This window comes from Terrapene carolina, unplaced genomic scaffold (assembly GCF_002925995.2).
Source record: "Terrapene carolina triunguis isolate 2854851 unplaced genomic scaffold, T_m_triunguis-2.0 Scaffold233, whole genome shotgun sequence".
In the NCBI taxonomy this organism is placed as follows: Eukaryota; Metazoa; Chordata; order Testudines; family Emydidae; genus Terrapene; species Terrapene triunguis.
In genome coordinates, this window is record NW_020664584.1 from 12,870,986 (window position 1) to 12,890,730 (window position 19,745).

The 19,745-nt window shown below is 46.5% G+C and overlaps 1 protein-coding gene across 2 annotated transcripts in view; it reads right to left on the reverse strand.

The window, feature by feature from the left end:
• Positions 1-19,745, reverse strand: part of ERGIC3 (ERGIC and golgi 3) — a 50,747-nt gene that overhangs the window by 14,243 nt on the left and 16,759 nt on the right. Inside the window, exons 7-9 of one of the 2 annotated variants that reach the window (XM_026656843.1) lie at positions 13,653-13,667; positions 1,948-1,979; positions 1,390-1,486 (exon numbers count right to left, since the gene is read on the reverse strand). In XM_026656843.1, coding sequence (XP_026512628.1) covers positions 1,390-1,486; positions 1,948-1,979; positions 13,653-13,667 — 144 coding nt within the window. The remainder of the gene's footprint in view (positions 1-1,389; positions 1,487-1,947; positions 1,980-13,652; positions 13,668-19,745) is intronic. The other variant, XM_026656844.1, reaches the window with a different exon arrangement.

A 19,745-nucleotide genomic window follows, 5' to 3' on the forward strand; every position in this document is an offset into this window, starting at 1 on the left:
GTCTCCTTCCTTGGAGGTTTTTAAGGCCCGGCTTGACAAAGCCCTGGCTGGGATGATTTAGTTGGGAATTGGTCCTGCTTTGAGCAGGGGGTTGGACTAGATGACCTCCTGAGGTCCCTTCCAACCCTGATATTCTATGATTCTATGATTCTAAGCTACCTGTGGCTCATGGTGGGCTGTAACTGAGAATTTCTCCTTCAGGAGGGGCTAACGAATAATGTTCTATTAAAGAGAAGTCCATGACAAACTCCCCTCTTTCAAAATGGCTGCCATATCCCACTGTTCTCAATAAGACTGAAGCTACACACTGCCCTCAGGTAGCCATTTCGAGAAAGGAATTTATCTGCCTCCAGCTCAATGGGGCTAGGTGTTCCTTTTCACATTCTGACACACAGGCAGCCATTTGAGGCCTTGTTTACACCGGAAATATTTTTTTGAATAACTTAAGATGAGAATTTAAACTGATACTGTTTACAGGTATAACTGCTGCGTGGACTCTCTTATTCTGGTATACAAGTGTCTTTTTCAGGTTTGTTTATGCTGCACAGGAAGGGGTTTATGCTAAATAAAAAAAAGGTACTTTATGGTGGAATACAAGTGTCCAGATGAGGAGTTATACTAGAAGAACTATAATGGTATAAACTTGGATAACTTTCCTGTGCAGACAAGGCCTAATAAGAGCTGCTTACTTTCGCTGTTAGTTTCACTTTGGGAGCAATGGAAGGTGCTGGGCAGTTTGAAAGAAGGCATCTTAACTGAAGTCAGCCTATAACCTCAGTCCCATTGAGAACAATGGGAGATGGCAGTCATTTTGAAAGAAGACAATTCTTTGGGTATTTCTCTGAAGGAGAAGAACTTTCATTTATCAGAAATAATGGCAAAAATTACTAAAGCTACCCACTGCACCAGATCTACTCTCCAGAGAGGGCAAGAGGGAGGGGGAACTGTGTGTGCGTGTGCGTGTGTGCACATGTGTGGGCAGGGGAGTGTGTACAGGCTGTTGGAGGGAAGAGGAAACTGGTATGTGTGTTTGAGAGCATAGAGGACTGTAAGGAGGTGCACACGGCAGGAGGAATTTGGAGGACAGGAGCGAGAGGGAAACAGGGGTGCTTTAAAGTGGCATATGCTATACCAGAAAAAGACACTCATTTATGTAGGCCGATTTGCCCCACCCCCAAGTGGCTGATGAGCAATGAGTGAGCAAATGTCAGGGAGAGCAGAAGTGTCATTTTTGCTAGGGCAGGAAGGCTCGCCCGTTAGGCAGCACCATCAGGGTTCTCCCTGCAGCCTGTCCCAGTTGCTCTGGCTGTGCTGTAGCTCTTTAGGTTGTTCTGAAACACTTATTTGATACAAAAGTTTAGAAAGATATTCTCCTGCACATGGCTGTACCTTGCTGTGCAGTGATGTCTGTCCCATCCAGAGGATTGATGAGGCCTGGATAATCCCTCCCAAATGAGAGACGTTTGATATAATGCGTCATATTGATCTGAAACAGAAACACTGACACACTCAAACAGCTGGCACAGCATCCATCCAGGGGCAGAACATGAACAACTTTCTTTGGTGAGAGACTCTAAGGGGTAGGCATCTCCTCTCTCCCTCCCATGGGAAATTTCAATGTTCCTGCCCACTGAGATTCCAAGGTGCAGGCAACTCCCTCCACCCTTCCCACCATGGAAGCTTCCCTCTGGGGAGAGGTTCTGAGGCACAGGTGTCTCTTCCCTCCTGGTGCAGGGCAAAGAAGAGCCAACTCAGATGCAACTGGGGGCACAGTGGGATTCTGTGCCCCCTTTCAAACAGCACTTATATGGCTGTTAGACACGTGGCAAGGGAAAAAAAGAATGTCAGAGAAGAGCTAGAAGTTAAGAAGGAAGAAGAAAGGAGAAATCCAGTCTTTTTAAATAATATTTTCCATCATGTCAACACGCATGCTCTTGCAACACTTACGTTATCAAGTCCAAAGCTCTGTAAATCATGAACTGCAATAAAGAAACAGCATGTTAAAACAATCCAGACCATGGAACCAAGGACATTTATTTGTCTCAGAAGGGAGCTCCCATCACATCTATTGCCATCTAAAGCATTAAGAAAACACCCTGGATTTCTCCCCTCTGCAGTAGGGCATAGGACAGATAAAACAACACTAAAATTCCCCCTCCCAACATTAACTAATTACCTCCAGAAGAAGGGATGGAAAGTTAGTTGAACTAGGGGGTTTATTTAAATGACACGTCAATCATATTTGCCCATGGCCTTTAGGAAGTAAACATTCAGTGTTTGTAGGTTGGCTAGGAGAGCTCCACTGGTGTTCATGCTCACTTGCTGAGCTCCAACTCTGGTCCTTGCTTAGCTCCTCAGACTGTCGTAGAATGTGAAGGCAGAATAATATTCATATGCATTTTACACGAGTGACTGAACAGAGCATTTTCCTACAGAACTGTAAAAACCACCAGATGAAGCATCCAAACAGATCCTCTACATCCCAGTAGCAGCTAGCCCTCATCTGTCCTTCCCCGCTGCAGCTCTGAGCCCACAAAGGGGAAAAAATTGAGGTTATTTATTGTAACTGGAAGTTCTTTGAGATGTGTGGTCCCTATCTGTATTCTGCATTTGGGTATGCATGCGCGCCATGAACCCAAGTCTGGAAAATCTTACTAGCCGTGTCTATTGACCTACACATGCTCAGTAGGTCTCATCATTTTCTTGACTGAGGGTATAAGCGCCAGTGTGGGCTGATGCCTATCCAGTTCCTCTTCTTACCTCGAATCCAACAGGATCCAAAGCAGAGAGGATAATGGGCGGGTAGTGAAATACATATAGGGACCACCCATCTCAAAGAGCCTCCAGTTATAGTAAGTAACCTCCACTACTTCTTCAAGTGCTGGTCCCTATGTATATTCCATACATGGGTGACTCGCAAGCAACGCTCACACTGGAGGTGGGTGCGAGGAACCCGGCAGCAAAGATGCCAATCACACTGCTGCATCTGCAGCGAACGAACATGTAGCGTATAGCGAATGGATGGAGCTCCAAGTGGCCACCTGCAAATGCACTGTATCAGGACCTCCTGCAGGGATGCTGTAGAGGCGGCTTATGCTCTTGTGGAGTGAGCCATGACACCTCCAAGGGGAGGGATGTGTGCTAACCTGTAGCATTCTAGGAGGCATCCCAAAACCCACTTAGAAATCCTTTGAGAGGATATAGATTGCCCATGTGATCTTTCTGCTATGATGATAAAAAGTCTTGGTGACTTTCTGACTGTTTTGATTCTCTACACACAGAACACCAGGGCAAGCCAGATGTCAAGGGAGTTAAGTCTCTTCAGAAGCAGCATGGGGCTTCAGAAAAAAGGCAATTAAGGAGATACTTTGGTTGATGTGGAATTCAGAAACAACTTTGGGGAGAAATTTAGGATGTAAGTGAAGAGAAACCTCCTTGTGAAAAAATGTACAAGGAAGGTCTGCCATGATGGCACCCAGATTGCTGACCCTTCTGGCCAAAATGATAGCCACCAGAAATGCAACCTTCGTGGACAGGTGAGACACGCAGCGTGTCACTAAGGGTTCAAATGGTGGTCTGGTGAGTGTCAAAAGAATGAAATTAAGGTCCCACGTAGGTGTAGGTTTGATCATAAACCATACTGTAGTTGGGTGCCTGAAAACAGAACATCTGTCTACCAGAGGGAGGCAGGCACCAATTGCTGCAAGGTGGACCCACAACAAACTAATGGAGAGACCCGAGGCTTTTAAGGACAAGAGATGATCTAAGATGACTGGAATACTTGCTGTAATTGGAGAATGTTGATTGTGCTGTGCCCAGGCAGAGAAAAGCCTCTGTTTGGCCAGATAGCAGCTTCCAGTTGAATCATTCCTACTTTGGGTAAGAACAGCCTGAACAGGAGCTGAGCAGAAATGTTCTATTTCTGATGCCCATCCAAACATCAGGCTGAGAGGTGGAGTGAGCCCAGACTGGGGTGTTTGATTCTGCCCTCTCCTGAGTTAGGAGGTCTGGGGAGGGCCAAATCTTGATTAGGGGTAGGGGGGAAGGAAGAGGGAAAGATACTGGTGATACTGAAGCCAGACGCGTTCTATTGCCTGTCAGTGTTGGAGGGATTCTGCTTCCTGCCAAAGAATCACCTCTCGGTCCCCGAAGGGGGTTTGTGAGAAGGAAAGGAGCGGAACTCTATGAAGTATCCCTGATGGATAATCTCCAAGACCCAAGTGTCTGGCAAAATCAGCTGCCAGTTGTGGGTGAATAGTGTGAGATCTCCCCCAAAAATGATGGGGGAAGAGGTGGGTGGTAGGTGGGTCTGGCCAGTTCTAGAATGGCTTCATTAACCAGGAGGGCTACCTTATTTGGTCCTTGAGGTTGCAGGACATCCAGGAGCTGATGTTGTGGGTCCTGGACTTTCTCCAGTGGAATCTGGAGATCATTGGCAACCCTTTGCAGTAGCTCCTGGTACTACCTATGGTCGTCTGGCAGAGACAGGGAAGAAGGGGTGACTACTTCATTCGGGGACGAGGACGAGATACCCGTCACAAACTGCGGATCCGGGTCAATGCCTTCCTCCTCTTACACCGATGGATCTGGTTGGCGAGAAGAGGAGCAGTACGATTCCTAAGAAGGACCCAGGTGTTTGCTGTAGGGACCAGAAAGGGGGGTCAGCCAGTTGCAAGGGACCCCGAGTGGTCCCTGGGGAATTCACATCTGGAGGGACGGCAAGTGTAACTCCTTAAATGTCTGTCAGGGCTCGACTCTCACTGCAGAGACACAGGAGCAGCCAACACATCTGACTCATCCAAGTCTGAAAACCGCTCCTCTGGTAGCAATGGGGCCTCTCCTGTCAGAGGGCTGGAGGTAGGATGTCTCCTGGGACACCAAAGTAGTATCCTCCTCCAGTGTAGTAATGTCTCCCAAGGGATAGGCTGGAGAGGAGGGGAGGGGAGGCGGGATACATCTTGGTGTCTGGGGGGTTCTGGCAGTCAAGTCTGACGGAACTAGTGCATCCCAGGAAACAGAGCAGTCTTTGGTCAAATGAGGTGGTACCAATGATGAATTGGACCCGCACTCGTGGATGGAACTGGTGGATGTTGGTCCTTACATTTTGGTATTGGGGTGACCGATGGAACTGGTGGATTTTTCTTTCTAAACACTTTACCCTCCAATCTGGGGGCTTTTCAGCAGAGCTGGTTCCTTAGGGTTTGCATATAAAGGCGCATCCAACCTCGATGGACGTGGGAAGGGGGAGAGGAGGACTGGTCAGTTGAGGCTGATGTGGGGGGGGGGGGGGGTCTCCCTGGCCCAGATAGGAGAGGGGCCTCACAGCATCCTCCATCAGGTGTTTTCTCAAGCGATGCTCACAAGCTTCTCAAATTCTGGGTGGGAACAAGCAACAAATACTGCACTTTGCAGAAATACGTGTCTCACCCAGACCGTAGAGGCAGCGCTGATGGTTGTCGCTAATGCAGAAGGAGTGAGGGCAAGAGACACAATTCTTGAAACCCAGGACTCTGGGCATAGTCCCAGACCGAGGGAGGGAATCCCCAGCCAGGAAAAACTTACTATACAAACTATACTACTGTACTATAAATTTTAACTAGCTAAGAAGAATAAAACTATTTACAAATATATTTACAGGTTCTACAAAGGAGCTGAAGGAAGAAAGGACACAGGATTCCGACTCAGGTGCAGTGGTAAGAAGGAACTGGCGAGGTGTCAGCCCACACTGGCTCTTAAACCTTCAGTTGGGAACACAAGGAGACCTCGTGCACATGTGTGGGCCAACAGATTCTGCTTGTAAGAATTTCTGGACTCAGGCACAGGGCGCACATGTGTACCCACGTGTGGAAGACACATAGGGACCAGCACTCAAAGACAAAATATCTGTGTAGACTGTCTGTGTTCTGACTTTGGGTGGTTACCAGCATCTGACTTGATCTGAAATAATTTTATCATTGCCAGACCTTGAGTACAAGCCTACTCTCTCTGTCTCTCCTGGTTTCCAGCACACTTTGACACCACATTACTGGGAGCACAGCTCAACCAGAAACAGCATGATGCACTTCATTTATGCCTTTGCCCACATGAAAGGGAATCAAACAGTTGCCCACTTCAGCTTTCTCCTCTTAGGCTAACAAGCTGCGATTGCAGAGTAAGGGTACAGCTTATGTCTAAATTCCTGCATATCTCTCATGAAATGTGTCCATCAGGACTTACAAAGCAGCTATAAAAATTAAAAAACAATATATAACAAATGGAAGAAAGGGGAAATTAATAGCAATGAATATAATTCAGAAGTTAGGAATTGCAGAAAACTGATGAGGGAAGTAAAGGCACACAAGGAGAAATCTATGGACAGCAGAGTTAAGGACAACAGGGAGTTTTTTAAATATATTAAAAACAAAAAGAATCCTGGCAATGGTATTGGTCCATTACTAGATGGAAATCATAGCATTATCAGTAATAATGCAGAAAAGGAAAAAGGGTTCAATAAATACTTCTGTTCTGTATTTGGGGAAAAAACAGATGATATAGTCTCACTATATGGTGAGGATAACACTCTTTCCATTCCACTGGCATCTGTGAAAGATGTTAAATCAGCAGCTACTAAAGTTAGACATTTCTGAATCAGCAGGTCCAGATAATTTGCATCCAAGAGTTTTAAAAGAGGCTGATGAGCAAGATGGACCATTAACGTTTACTTTCAATAAGTCTTGGAGCAACTGAGGAAGTTCCAGAAGAATGGAAGAAAGCTAATGTGCCAATTTTAAAAAGGGTAAATGAGATAACCAGGGTAATTATGGTGTGTCAGTCTGAAATCAATCCCAGACAAGACAATGAAGTGGTTGATACAGACTCGATTAATAATGAATTCAAGGAGGGTAATGTAATTAATGCAAATCAAATTTGGCCTATGGAAAATAGATCCTGTCAAATTAACTTGGTATCTTTTTATTATGAGATTACAAGTTTGGATGATAATGATAATAATGTTTATCTAATATGCTAAGACTTCTGTAAGGCATTTGACTTGATCCTGCATGACATTTGGACTAAAAAAACTAGAATGACATCTGGCATACATTAAATGGATTAAAAGATGGATAATAGATCTCAAAATGTAATTGTAAATGGGGAATCGTCATCAAGCGGTTGTGTGTTCAGTGGGGTCCCACAGGGATCAGTTCTTGGCCCTACGCCATATAACACTTTTATTAGCCACCTGTGGGAAAACAAAATCATCACTGACAAAGTTTGAAGATGACAATAATTGGGGGAGTGGTAAATAATGAAGAGGACAGGTCACTGATTTAGAGTGACCGGGATCGCTTGGTAAACTGGGCACAAACAAACATTATGTGTTTTAATATGTCTAAATGTAAATGTATACATCTAGGAACAAAGAACGTAGATCATACTTGCAGGATGGGGGTGTCTCTCCTGGGAAGCAGTAACTCTGAAAAAGATTTGGGAATCATGGTGGATAATCAGCTGAACATGAACTCACAGTGTGATGTTGTGGGCAAAAGAGCGAATGTGATCCCGTGATGTATAAACAGGGGAACCTCCAGAAGAAGTATAGAGGTTACTTTATCTTTACATTTGACACTGGTGCTACTGCTACTGGAATATTGTGTCCAATTCTGGTGCTCAGAATTCAAAAAATATATTGATAAATTGGAGCATGTTCAAAGAGAATGAGACACAAGAATGATTAAAGGGTTAGAAAACCTGCCTTATATTAATAAACTGAATAGTTTGAGCTCCTTGAGTCTAACAAAGAGAAGGTTAAGGGGGGGGGGGGATTTGATTAGAGTCTATAAGTACCTACATGGAGAACGATTATTTGCTAATGGGTTATTCAATCTATCAGAGAAGGGTATAAGACGATGTAATGGCTGGAAGATGAAGCTAGACCAATACAGGCCCAGGTAGGGACCATCAAATTGTGGAAGTAAATGTGTGGTTGCGCAGGTGGTATCAGAGAGAGGGCTTTGGATTCTTCGACCACAGGATGTTGTTCTCGGAAGGAGGATTGCTAGGAAGAGATGGGATCCACCTAACGAAGAGAGGGAAAAGCATCTTTGCAGTCAGGCTTGCTAACCTAGTGAGGAGGGCTTTAAACTAGGCTCGCCGGGGGATGAAGACCTAAGCCCTGAGATAAGTGGGGAAGTGGGATACCGGGAGGAAACACAAGGAGGAGGGTGCAATGGGGAAAGCCTCCTGATTCATAGTGAGAAAGTAGGGCAATTGGCTAGTTATCTTAGGTGCCTATATACGAACGCAAGAAGCCTGGGAAACAAGCAGGAAGAATTGGAAGTCCTGGCACAGTCAAGGAACTATGATGTGACTGAAATAACAGAGATTTGGTGGGGTAACTCACATGACAGGAGCACTGTCATGGATGGGTATAAACTGTTCAGGAAAGACAGGCAGGGGAGAAAAGGTGGAGGAGTTGCACTGTATGTAAGAGAGCAGTAGGATTGCTCAGAGTTCCAGTATGAAACTGGAGAAAAGCCTGTTGAGAGTCTTTGGGTTAAGTTTAGAGGCAAGAGCAACAAGGGTGATGTTGTGGTGGGCATCTGCTATAGACCACCAGACCAGGAGGACGAGGTAGACGAGGCTTTCTTCGGACAACTAACAGAAGTTTCTAGATCATAGCCCCTGGTTCTTCTGGGGACTTTGATCACCCTAACATCTGCTGGGAGAGCAATACAGCAGTGCACAGAAAATCCAGGAAGTTTTTGGAGAGTATTGGGAACAACTTCCTGGTGCAAGTGATGGAGGAACCAACTAGAGGCCGTGCTCCCTCTTGACCTGCTGCTCACAAACAGGGAAGAATTGGTAGGGGAAGTAGAAGCGGGTGGCAACCCGGGCAGCAGTGACCATGAGATGGTCGAATTCAGGATCCTGACAAAAGGAAGAAAGGAGAGCAGCAGAATACAGACCCTGGATTTCAGAAAAGCAGACTTTGACTCCCTCAGGGAGCTGATGGGCAGGATCCCCTGAGGGCTAATCTGAGGGGGGAAAGGAGTCCAGGAGAGCTGGCTGTATTTTAAAGAAGTCTTATTTAGGACACAGGAACAAACCATCCTGATGTGCAGAAAAAATAGCAAATATGGCAGGTGACCAGCTTGGCTTAACAGAGAAATATTAGGTGAGCTTAAACACAGAAAGGAAGCTGACAAAAAGTAGAAACTTGGACAGATGACTAGGGAGGGGTATAAAAATATCGCTTGAGCATGCAGGGGTGTAATCAGGAAGGCCAAAGCACAATTGGAGTTGCAACTAGCAAGGGATGTGAAGGGTAACAAGAAGGGTTTCTACAAGTATGTTAGCAACAAGAAGGTGGTCAGGGAAAGTGTGGGACCCTTACTGAATGGGGGAGGCAACCTAGTGACAGATGATGTGGAAAAAGCTGAAGTACTCAATGCTTTTTTTTGCCTCGGTCTTCACAGACAAGGTCAGCTCCCAGACTGCTGCACTGGGCAGCACAGTATGGGGAGGAGGTGAGCAGCCCTCAGTGGTGAAAGAAGAGATTGAGGACTATTTAGAAAAGCTGGAAATGCACAAGTCCATGGGGCAGATGCAATGCATCCGAGGGTGCTGAGGGAGTTGGCTGATGTGATTGCAGAGCCACTGACCATTATCTCTGAAAACTTGTGGTGATCGGTGGAGGTCCCGGACGATTGGAAAAAGGCAAATACAGTGCCACCTGTAAAAAAAGAGAAGGAGGAGAACCCAGAGAACTACAGACTACAGCCTCACCCTAATCCCCAGAAAAATCATGGAGCAAGTCCTCAAGGAATCCATTTTGAAGCACTTGGAGGAGAGGAAGGTGATCAGGAACAGTCAACATGGATTCTTCAAAGGAAAGTCATGCCTGACCAACCTGATTGCCTTCCATAATGAGATAACTGGCTCTGTGGATATGGGGAAAGTGATGGACGAGATATATCTTGAATTTAGCAAAGCTTTTGATACAGTCTCCCACAGTATTCTTGACAGCAAGTTAAAAAAGCATGGATTGGATGTATGGACTATAAGGTGGATAGAAAGCTGGCTAGATCATCAAGCTCAATGGGCAGTGATCAACGGCTCGACATCTAGTTGGCAGGTCGGTCTTGGGACTGGTTTTGTTCCACATTTTCATTAATGATCTGGACGATGGGATGGATTGCACCCTCAGCAAGTTCGTGGATGACACTAAGCTGGGGGCAGAGGTAGATATGCTGGAGGGTAGGGATAGGGTCCAGAGTGACCTAGACAAATTGGAGGATTGGGCCAAAAGAAATCTGATGAGGTTCAACAAGGACAGGTGACGAGTCCTACGCTTAGGACGGAAGAATCCCATGCACTGCTATAGGCTGGGGACTGACTGGCTAAGCGGCAGTTCTGCAGAAAAGGACCTGGGGATTACAGTGGACGAGAAGCTGGATATGAGTCAAGAGTGTGCCCTTGTTGCCAAGAAGGCTAATGGCACATTGGGCTGCATTATTAGGAGCACTGCCAGTAGATCAAGGGAAGTGATTATTCCCCTCTATTCGGCATGGGTGAGGCCACATCTGGAGCACTGAGTCCAGTTTTGGGCTCCCCACTACAGAAAGGATGTGGACAAATTGGAGAGAGTCCAGCCAACGGCAACAAAAATTATTAGAAGCACATGACTTATGAGGAGAGGCTGAGGGAACTAAGCTTATTTAGTCTGCAGAAGAGTGAGGGGAGATTTGATAGCAGCCTTCAACTACCTGAAAGGGGGGGGCGGGTTCCAAAGAGGATTGAGCTAGGCTGTTCTCAGTGGTGGCAGATGACAGAACAAGGAGCAATGGGCTCAAGTTGCAGTGGGGAAGGTTTAGGTTGGATATTAGGAAAAACTATTTCACTAGGAGGGTGATGAAGCACTGGATTGGGTTACCTAGCGAGGTGGTGGAATCTCCATCCTTAGAGGTTTTTAAGGTCCAGCTTGACAAAGCCCTGGCTGGGATGATTTAGTTGGGGTTGGTCCTGCTTTGAGCGGGGGGTTGGACTAGATGACCTCCTGAGGTCTCTTCCAACTCTAATCGTCTATGATTCTATGATGTGGGATGCTATACATTTGTAATTGTCTGTGAAGAGACCGCTTGACCCTTCATCTGATCTGCATATGACACAAACGAGATGAAGCACGAGACAGTTTAGTCCTGTCCACACAGAAGGCTAGACATTGCCTGATATCTAAGGGATGAAGACGTTGCTCCTTTGGGGATGAATGTGGCTTCGGAAAGAACACAGGTAAATATACCACCTGGTTCAAATGAAACTGAGAAACCAGTTTACACAACAATTTTGGATGTGGTCATAAAGTCACTCTGTCTTTGGAGAATTGTGTATAAGGTGGCTCTGCCATCAGAGCCTGCAACTTGTAGATTCTCTTGCAGATGTTATCGCTACTAGAAATGCAAGTTTTCTAACACACTAAGCGTACTATTAACTATATACAACAAGCGAAAAAACTAAACTAGTTGAGAGGTTGTGAGGTTAAAACCACGCAGAGCTCCGACTCCAGCCACGGGTGGTAAGAAGAAATGTTGAGAACGGTGCTGCCTCATATAGCCAGCGGAGGGGCTATGACCACTAAGCCCTCCATGGGTACTGCTAGGCAAATTTCTCCAGCTCCGGTGCGCTGGGCATGCACACACCTAAGTGGAATACAGAGCTTCATCTACTCAGAGATGAATCATTTTATGGAATAACTAAGGTACAAAGAGGTTCTGTGACCCAGCCACTATCAGAGTAAATAGTTGTCAATATGAGGATGAGAATCCATTTCTCATTGATGAGGTTTGTGCCCAGTATACTTGGCCCTCTCCTTTTGTTCCTACATACCATTAGAACCCATGTGTTCCACTATCATTCCTCTGATCAGTACTTAAAAATTCACATACGCTCCCCTTTCTCAAACACAGACATAGCCATCGTTGACCTCTAACCTCCAGCTCAGACCCCTGAATCCATCCTCTTGGATGTCGTCCTACCACCTTAAACTCCACATGGCTATGAATGAACACTTGTTCTTTCCTCCTTACCCTGTCAGCAATACCATCTTCCTTGCCATCACCCACGCTTGTAACCTTAGTATTATCCTTGATCCCTCCCTTGCCTTCTCCTCCTCATATCCAAGACCTCACCAAATCGTAATGTTACTTTCTCAATGATATATACATACAGTATACCTCTCCATGTTGAACAATATTACATATGCGTGCCCAATTGCTATCGTTAAAGTGTTTCCAATACACAGCCTATTCACCACGTATTTAGAACTCTACTGAAATGCACTTTGAGGCTAACATGAAATGTCGTAGGTGACTAACAAGTAACACTGTATTAAAGGTGAATAGGAACATTATTTATAGTGGAGATTACAGATCAATACAATGTACAGCAGGATTAGCGGTTTATGTGACGTGATGGAGGGAATCTACACACTTTGCTGACACTTTAGCCAAAGGTACCAAAGGGATGGCAATGGGCAGCCTATGGGGTATTTGGGGTGGGAGAACCTGGGGCTGCCCCTCCCATCCTGCCTCTACACCCTACTGGCCTTCACAATTGTAACCATCCCCATTGCTTCAGCCCCTTGCTACTCTCGACTTCAGCCTCCCTTCGCTTCTTCACTAGAAGGCACAAAGGGTGGTTGGATCATCCTTGCTGCTGGCTCCTCCGGGATGTCTGGGATCCAGCACAGAGAGCAGCCTTCCACTGACGAAAGGTTGGCCGCTGCCACAACCAGGGTGCAGGGTTCATTCTTCCCACCCCGCCTATGAAGAGCAATAAGCTCTACCCCCACAACCACCAAAATCCTGCGGGAGACCTCTGCCCGTAAATAAGATTATTTCAAAACGAATGTAGAAGCTAAGTAAAGCACCGTTGTCATTATTATTATTATTATTATTATTACTACTTACCTGTATTACTGCAGCACCTCAGAACACTCGGCATGGCCCGCACTGTGCTAGGCGCTGTACAAGCACAGAACAAAAAGGCAGTCCCTGCCCCACAGAGCTTCTAATCTAAGAATGTCAGGTCATTCAAGCAGGCAACAACGTTTGGATTTTTAGCTCTGAAGAAATCAACTTCTACATCAATCAATTTGTACTTAACACCTGAAAATGAAACCCATGATTTGTAACCCTCTTGATCTGCTCTAGCTCAGTCACAAGCTAGTGGGCTGGATGCAGGAATCACGGGGGCACATTCTCTGGCTTGTGGTATGAAGGAGGTCAGGCTAGATGATCATCCCTTCTGGTCTTTAAATCTATTAACTCTACCTCTCCAAACTGTTATCAGGCCTCACTCAGCTAGTCCACCAGACTAAACACATCCACCAACCTACTGTCTCTTACAGACTTATTAAAGTAATCCAGGCCAGAGCTTCTCAACCTTTTCTATACTGGGACCCCCAGTTAGAACAGATCCACCCTCCACTCTAGCGACAAAGAAAGGGTCAGTGGTCATGCCCCCTGAAACCTACTCACAAATCCCAGGCTAAGAACCTAAGCTAATGCTCTATGTGCCCTCCCCAAGGGGATTTATGGAGACAGCACATAACAGAAATTATATTAATTCCATAGTGAACAGTATAGAAAAGGAAAGAAGTAAGCATCACTTACGCTCAACTGCGTGAACTGCAAATAAGGGCAGGAATAAGGAAAGAAAAGAGAAACATTCAGATTTTTACATTGAAAGCACAGATTCAGATAAGGCTGTATTTAAAAATTACACCTTCTAGAAGAGGAGGAATAATCACTTCACCAACCAGTCCCTAGAGCAGGGGTTCTCACAACTAATTTTTGGTGGCCTCAGAGTGTGGCCACCAACTTTTGCTGGTGGCCGCTCTGACAATTTTTGCTAAATTACTTAATTAACTTTAGGAAAAACAAATATACACACACGTCCAAATCATACTAATTTATTTATGTAGGTTTTTTTGTAAGGTGCTTTGCACATTCTTGCCTTTTTTGTTATTTCTTTTGCTTTTCTGGTTGCCCCTTTTTTTTTTATATAAAGACTTGCTAACTAGTAAGTCTATTTCTGTAAAAAGTGATATTTGTGTGTTTGTTAATATCACTTTTCACAGCAGCAGACTTGCTAGCTAGCTGGGAGGCAGTGAAAAGTGATATTAACAAACATACAAATATCATTTTTCACAACAGACTTACTCAGCCCTGGCAAGCTGGGGGACAAATTAAATCCTGGATGGGGAAGTGAGTAGGGAGGCAGCTGGGGGCCAGGAGCAATGATGGGGTGGGAGGTGAGCCTGAAACTGGAGCCCTGCAGCCAAGGGCAAAAGAAAAGCAAAAGAAATAACAAAAAAGTCAAGAACATGCAAAGCACCTTAGAATCATAGAAGATTAGGGTTGGAAGAGACTTCAGGAGGTCATCTAGTCCAACCCCCTCCTCAAAGCTGGACCAACCCCAACTAAATCATCCCAGCCAAGGCTTTATCAAGCCAGGCCTTAAAAACCTCTAAGGATGGAGATTCCTCCACCTACCTAGGTAACCCATTCCAGTGCTACATCACCATTCTAATGAAATAGGTTTTATTTCACTTATTTGTTTCTATTCTGTTTGGGTCCAGTAAAGAATAGAGACGACTGTATACTATTTTTATTATTAAGTCTGCAAAAAAAACCCTAAAAACCCTACATAAATAAATTACAATGATGTGGACATGTGTATGTGCATATTTATTTGTTTTTCCTAAAGTTAATTAAGTATTTTAGGAAAAATTGTCAGAGCGGCTACCAGCAAGAGTTGGTGGCCACACTCTAAGGCCACCAAAAAATTTGTTGTGAGAACCCCTGGGCTAGCTTTCCTTGAAAGAGTGAGCTTCATTAGCTAGCCCTCCTCCTAAAAACCAACTGTCCCAAAGCATGGATTCTGTTGATCTTTCTCACAGAGAAATCTGGGCTAAAACACAAATGCAAGCCATGTAATCTTTTCAATAGGCAATTCAAAATGTCCGAATGTGGATCAGAAAGCAAAATTCTGAGGCTCAGTCAGCCCCACGAAAGAGGTTGAAAGATTTAAAATGTGATTTGAAAAAACGCTAAAGCCTGAAGAGAAGCTGTTGTTACAAGGGGGCGGAGGGGGGGGGAGGAAGGGAAGTGCAGTAGTTACCTTTTGGCATTTTCCGGACTAGGAAAAGTGATTGAGTTAAGATCAAGATTAGCTAGCCCATGCTAGCTAAACCCAAGCTAAACTCAAACCTTTTTCCTAGTCCAGACAAGACCTCAGATGTTCCCTGGTTTAGGGAAAGATCGGGGGTTGCGCTGCAAGCCAGATATAAAGCAATCAATTTTGTGGCTGCAACGCATGGAATGAATTCATGTGAACAAGACTGCTCAGACCCTTTACCTATACCTTTCATGTAATGCATCTAGCTCTGGCTTGTGCTGCTAGACCTCAACTAACAGTGTGTGTACTACGGTCTAGAAGAGCATTTGTTTGGAAGTGTGTTTTGAGAGCAGGGTTTGTGTATGTGAAAACAAAATGTATATGTGGGAAGGCACAACCAGGGCCGGCTACAGGCACCAGCTTAACAAGCAGGTGCTTGGGGCAGCCAAGGGAGAGGGGCGGCATGTGCGGCAATTTGGGGGCGGCAGGTCCCTCACTCCCTCTAGGAGCGAAGGACCTGCTGCCGAACTGCCGCCGCCGATCGCGGCTTTTTTTTTTTCCCCAATTGCCGCCGCTGGTCACGACTGCGATCGCGGCTTTTTTTTTTTTTGCTTGGGGAGGCAGAAATGCTGACGCCGGCCCTGGGCACAACACACTGTGTATGAAAATGGGGCTCTAACCAAGGAATGAATCAACCCAGACAGAGGGGAGTTGTGGGAATGAAATGAGGGGCCTGCCCAAAGGCCAGTCTATACTGAAATCAGATCAGTTGTACTTCACACTGTTAGTTACTTCGGTTCCACTTTATGTCTGGACAAGCCCTAAACCTCCTCTTATCTCTCACCCTACTTCCTGGAATCATAGAATCATAGAATATCAGGGTTGGAAGGGACCTCAAGAGGTCATCTAGTCCAACCCCCTGCTCAAAGCAGGACCAATTCCCAACTAAATCATCCCAGCCAGGGCTTTGTCAAGCCGGGCCTTAAAAACCTCCAAGGAAGGAGACTCCACCACCTCCCTAGGTAACGCAGTCCAGTGCTTCACCACCCTCCTAGTGAAATAGTGTTTCCTAATATCCAACCTGGACCTCCCCCACTGCAACTTGAGACCATTGCTCCTTGTTCTGTCATCTGCCACCACTGAGAACAGCCGAGCTCCATCCTCTTTGGAACCCCCCTTCAGGTAGTTGAAGGCTGCTATCAAATCCCCCCCCATTCTTCTCTTCTGGAGACTAAACAATCCCAGTTCCCTCAGCCTCTCCTCATAAGTCATGTGCTCCAGACCCCTAATCATTTTTGTTGCCCTCCGCTGGACTCTTTCCAATTTTTCCACATCCTTCTTGTAGTGTGGGGCCCAAAATTGGACACAGTATTCCAGATGAGGCCTCACCAATGTCGAATAAAGGGGAACGATCACATCCCTCGATCTGCTGGCAATGCCCCTACTTATATAGCCCAAAATGCCATTAGCCTTCTTGGCAACAAGAGCACACTGTTGACTCATATCCAGCTTCTCGTCCACTGTGTCCCCTAGGTCCTTTTCTGCAGAACTGCTACCTAGCCATTCGGTCCCTAGTCTGTAGCAGTGCATGGGATTCTTCCGTCCTAAGTGCAGGACACTGCACTTATCCTTGTTGAACCTCATCAGGTTTTTTTTGGCCCAATCCTCTAATTTGTCTAGGTCCCTCTGTATCCGATCCCTACCCTCTAGTGTATCTACCACGCCTCCTAGTTTAGTGTCATCTGCAAACTTGCTGAGAGTGCAGTCCACACCATCCTCCAGATCATTAATAAAGATATTAAACAAAACTGGCCCCAGGACCGACCCTTGGGGCACTCCGCTTGAAACCGGCTGCCAACTAGACATGGAGCCATTGATCACTACCCGTTGAGCCCGACGATCTAGCCAGCTTTCTATCCACCTTACAGTCCATTCATCCAGCCCATACTTCTTTAACTTGGCGGCAAGAATACTGTGGGAGACTGTATCAAAAGCTTTGCTAAAGTCAAGGAATAACACATCCACTGCTTTCCCCTCATCCACAGAGCCAGTTATCTCATCATAGAAGGCAATTAGGTTAGTCAGGCACGACTTCCCCTTGGTGAATCCTTGCTGACTGTTCCTGATCACTTTCCTCTCCTCTAAGTGTTTCATAATTGATTCCTTGAGGACCTGTTCCATGATTTTTCCAGGGACTGAGGTGAGGCTGACTGGCCTGTAGTTCCCCGGATCCTCCTTCTTCCCTTTTTTAAAGATGGGCACTACATTAGCCTTTTTCCAGTCATCCAGGACCTCCCCCGATCGCCATGAGTTTTCAAAAATAATGGCTAACGGCTCTGCAATCTCATCCGCCAACTCCTTTAGCACCCTCGGATGCAGCGCATCCGGCCCCATGGACTTGTGCACGTCCAGTTTTTCTAAATAGTCCCGAACCACTTCTTTCTCCACATAGGGCTGGTCACCTTCTCCCCATATTGTGCTGCCCAGTGCAGCAGTCTGGGAGCTGACCTTGTTCGTGAAGACAGAGGCAAAAAAAGCATTGAGTACATTAGCTTTTTCCACATCCTCGGTCACTAGGTTGCCTCCCTCATTCAGTAAGGGGCCCACACTTTCCTTGACTTTCTTCTTGTTGCTAACATACCTGAAGAAACCTTTCTTGTTACTCTTAACATCTCTTGCTAGCTGCAACTCCAAGTGTGATTTGGCCTTCCTGATTTCATTCCTGCATGCCTGAGCAATAGTTTTATACTCCTCCCTGGTCATTTGTCCAATCTTCCACTTCTTGTAAGCTTCTTTTTTGCGTTTAAGATCAGCAAGGATTTCACTGTTTAGCCAAGCTGGTCGCCTGCCATATTTACTATTCTTTCTACACATTGGGATGGTTTGTTCCTGCAACCGCAATAAGGATTCTTTAAAATACAGCCAGCTCTCCTGGACCCCTTTGCCCTTCATGTTATTCTCCCAGGGGATCCTGCCCATCTGTTCCCTGAGGGAGTCAAAGTCTGCTTTTCTGAAGTCCAGGGTCCGAATTCTGCTGCTCTCCTTTCTTCCTTGTGTCAGGATCCTGAACTCGACCATCTCATGGTCACTGCCTCCCAGGTTCCCATCCACTTTTGCTTCCCCTACTAATTCTTCTCTGTTTGTGAGCAGCAGGTCAAGAAAAGCTCTGCCCCTAGTTGGTTCCTCCAGCACTTGCACCAGGAAATTGTCCCCTACACTTTCCAAAAACTTCCTGGATTGTCTGTGCACCGCTGTATTGCTCTCCCAGCAGATATCAGGGTGATTAAAGTCTCCCATGAGAACCAGGGCCTGCGATCTAGCAACTTCTGCTAGTTGCCAGAAGAAAGCCTCATCCACCTCATCCCCCTGGTCTGGTGGTCTATAGCAGACTCCAACCACGACATCACCCTTGTTGCTCACACTTCTCAACTTTATCCAGAGACTCTCAGGTTTTTCTGTAGTTTCATACCGGAGCTCTGAGCAGTCATACTCCTCTCTTACATACAACGCAACTCCCCCACCTTTTCTGCCCTGCCTGTCCTTCCTGAACAGTTTATATCCATCCATGACAGTACTCCAGTCATGTGAGTTATCCCACCAAGTCTCTGTTATTCCAATCGCATCATAGTTCCCTGATTGTGCCAGGACTTCCAGTTCTCCCTGCTTGTTTCCCAGGCTTCTTGCATTTGTGTATAGGCACTTAAGATAACTCATCGATCGTCCCTCTTTCTCAGCATGAGACAGGAGTCCTCCCCTCTTGCGCTCTCCTGCTTGTGCTTCCTCCAACTCCAACAAGGACAGAAGTTATATCAGCTCTGAAGATAATCACTGAGACTTATGCCAATGAATAGCAACCAAATGACACAAGAAAAATCAGCCAGCTGAGATCAGAACTAAATTTGGGCTCAAATTTTAAAAAGACTTCTGAATTTGAACTTTTCTCCTTCCGTCATGAAAATGCCCATGCAGAAACCTGGTTTCAGAGATTAGTAACCAGCAGAAATCCTCAGGGCAAGGACTGAGTATTAACTAAAGCAGGGGTCGGCAACCTACGGCATGCGTGCCAAACACGGCACGCGAGCCGATTTTGAGTGGCACGCTGCCTGCCTGGAGAGAGGAGGAGGAGGAGGAGGGGTGGAGGGGCCGGAAAGCACCACGCTGGGGGAAGAAGCGGGGGAGGGGGGAAGCTTGGCTGCCGCAGGACCAAGCTTCTGCCTCCTGCCTCCGCAGGGGAGAGCGGTGGGGGGTGGGTCCCAGCGTGGTGCGTTCTGGCCCCTCCTCCTCCTCCCCCTCCCTCTCCCTGCTGGCTATGGCCCTTGCGAAGGGGAGCGGGAGGGGGAGCGGAGCAGAGCCAAACGGCAGCGTGCTCCCTGCTCCATAGAGCAGGCAGAGAGAGGTAGGGATGGAGCCTGGGGGAAAGGGGTGGAACAGGGCATATCCCTCCCAGCCCCCTGCCCTGAGCGGCTCATGGCAGGGGGCTGGGAGCACCCCCACCAGCCGAGCACCCCAGCCCTCTGCCCTGAGCTCGAGTCACCCCCAACATCCAGCCTTCTGCCCTGCACCTCCACACCCCCCCCAGCCCTCTG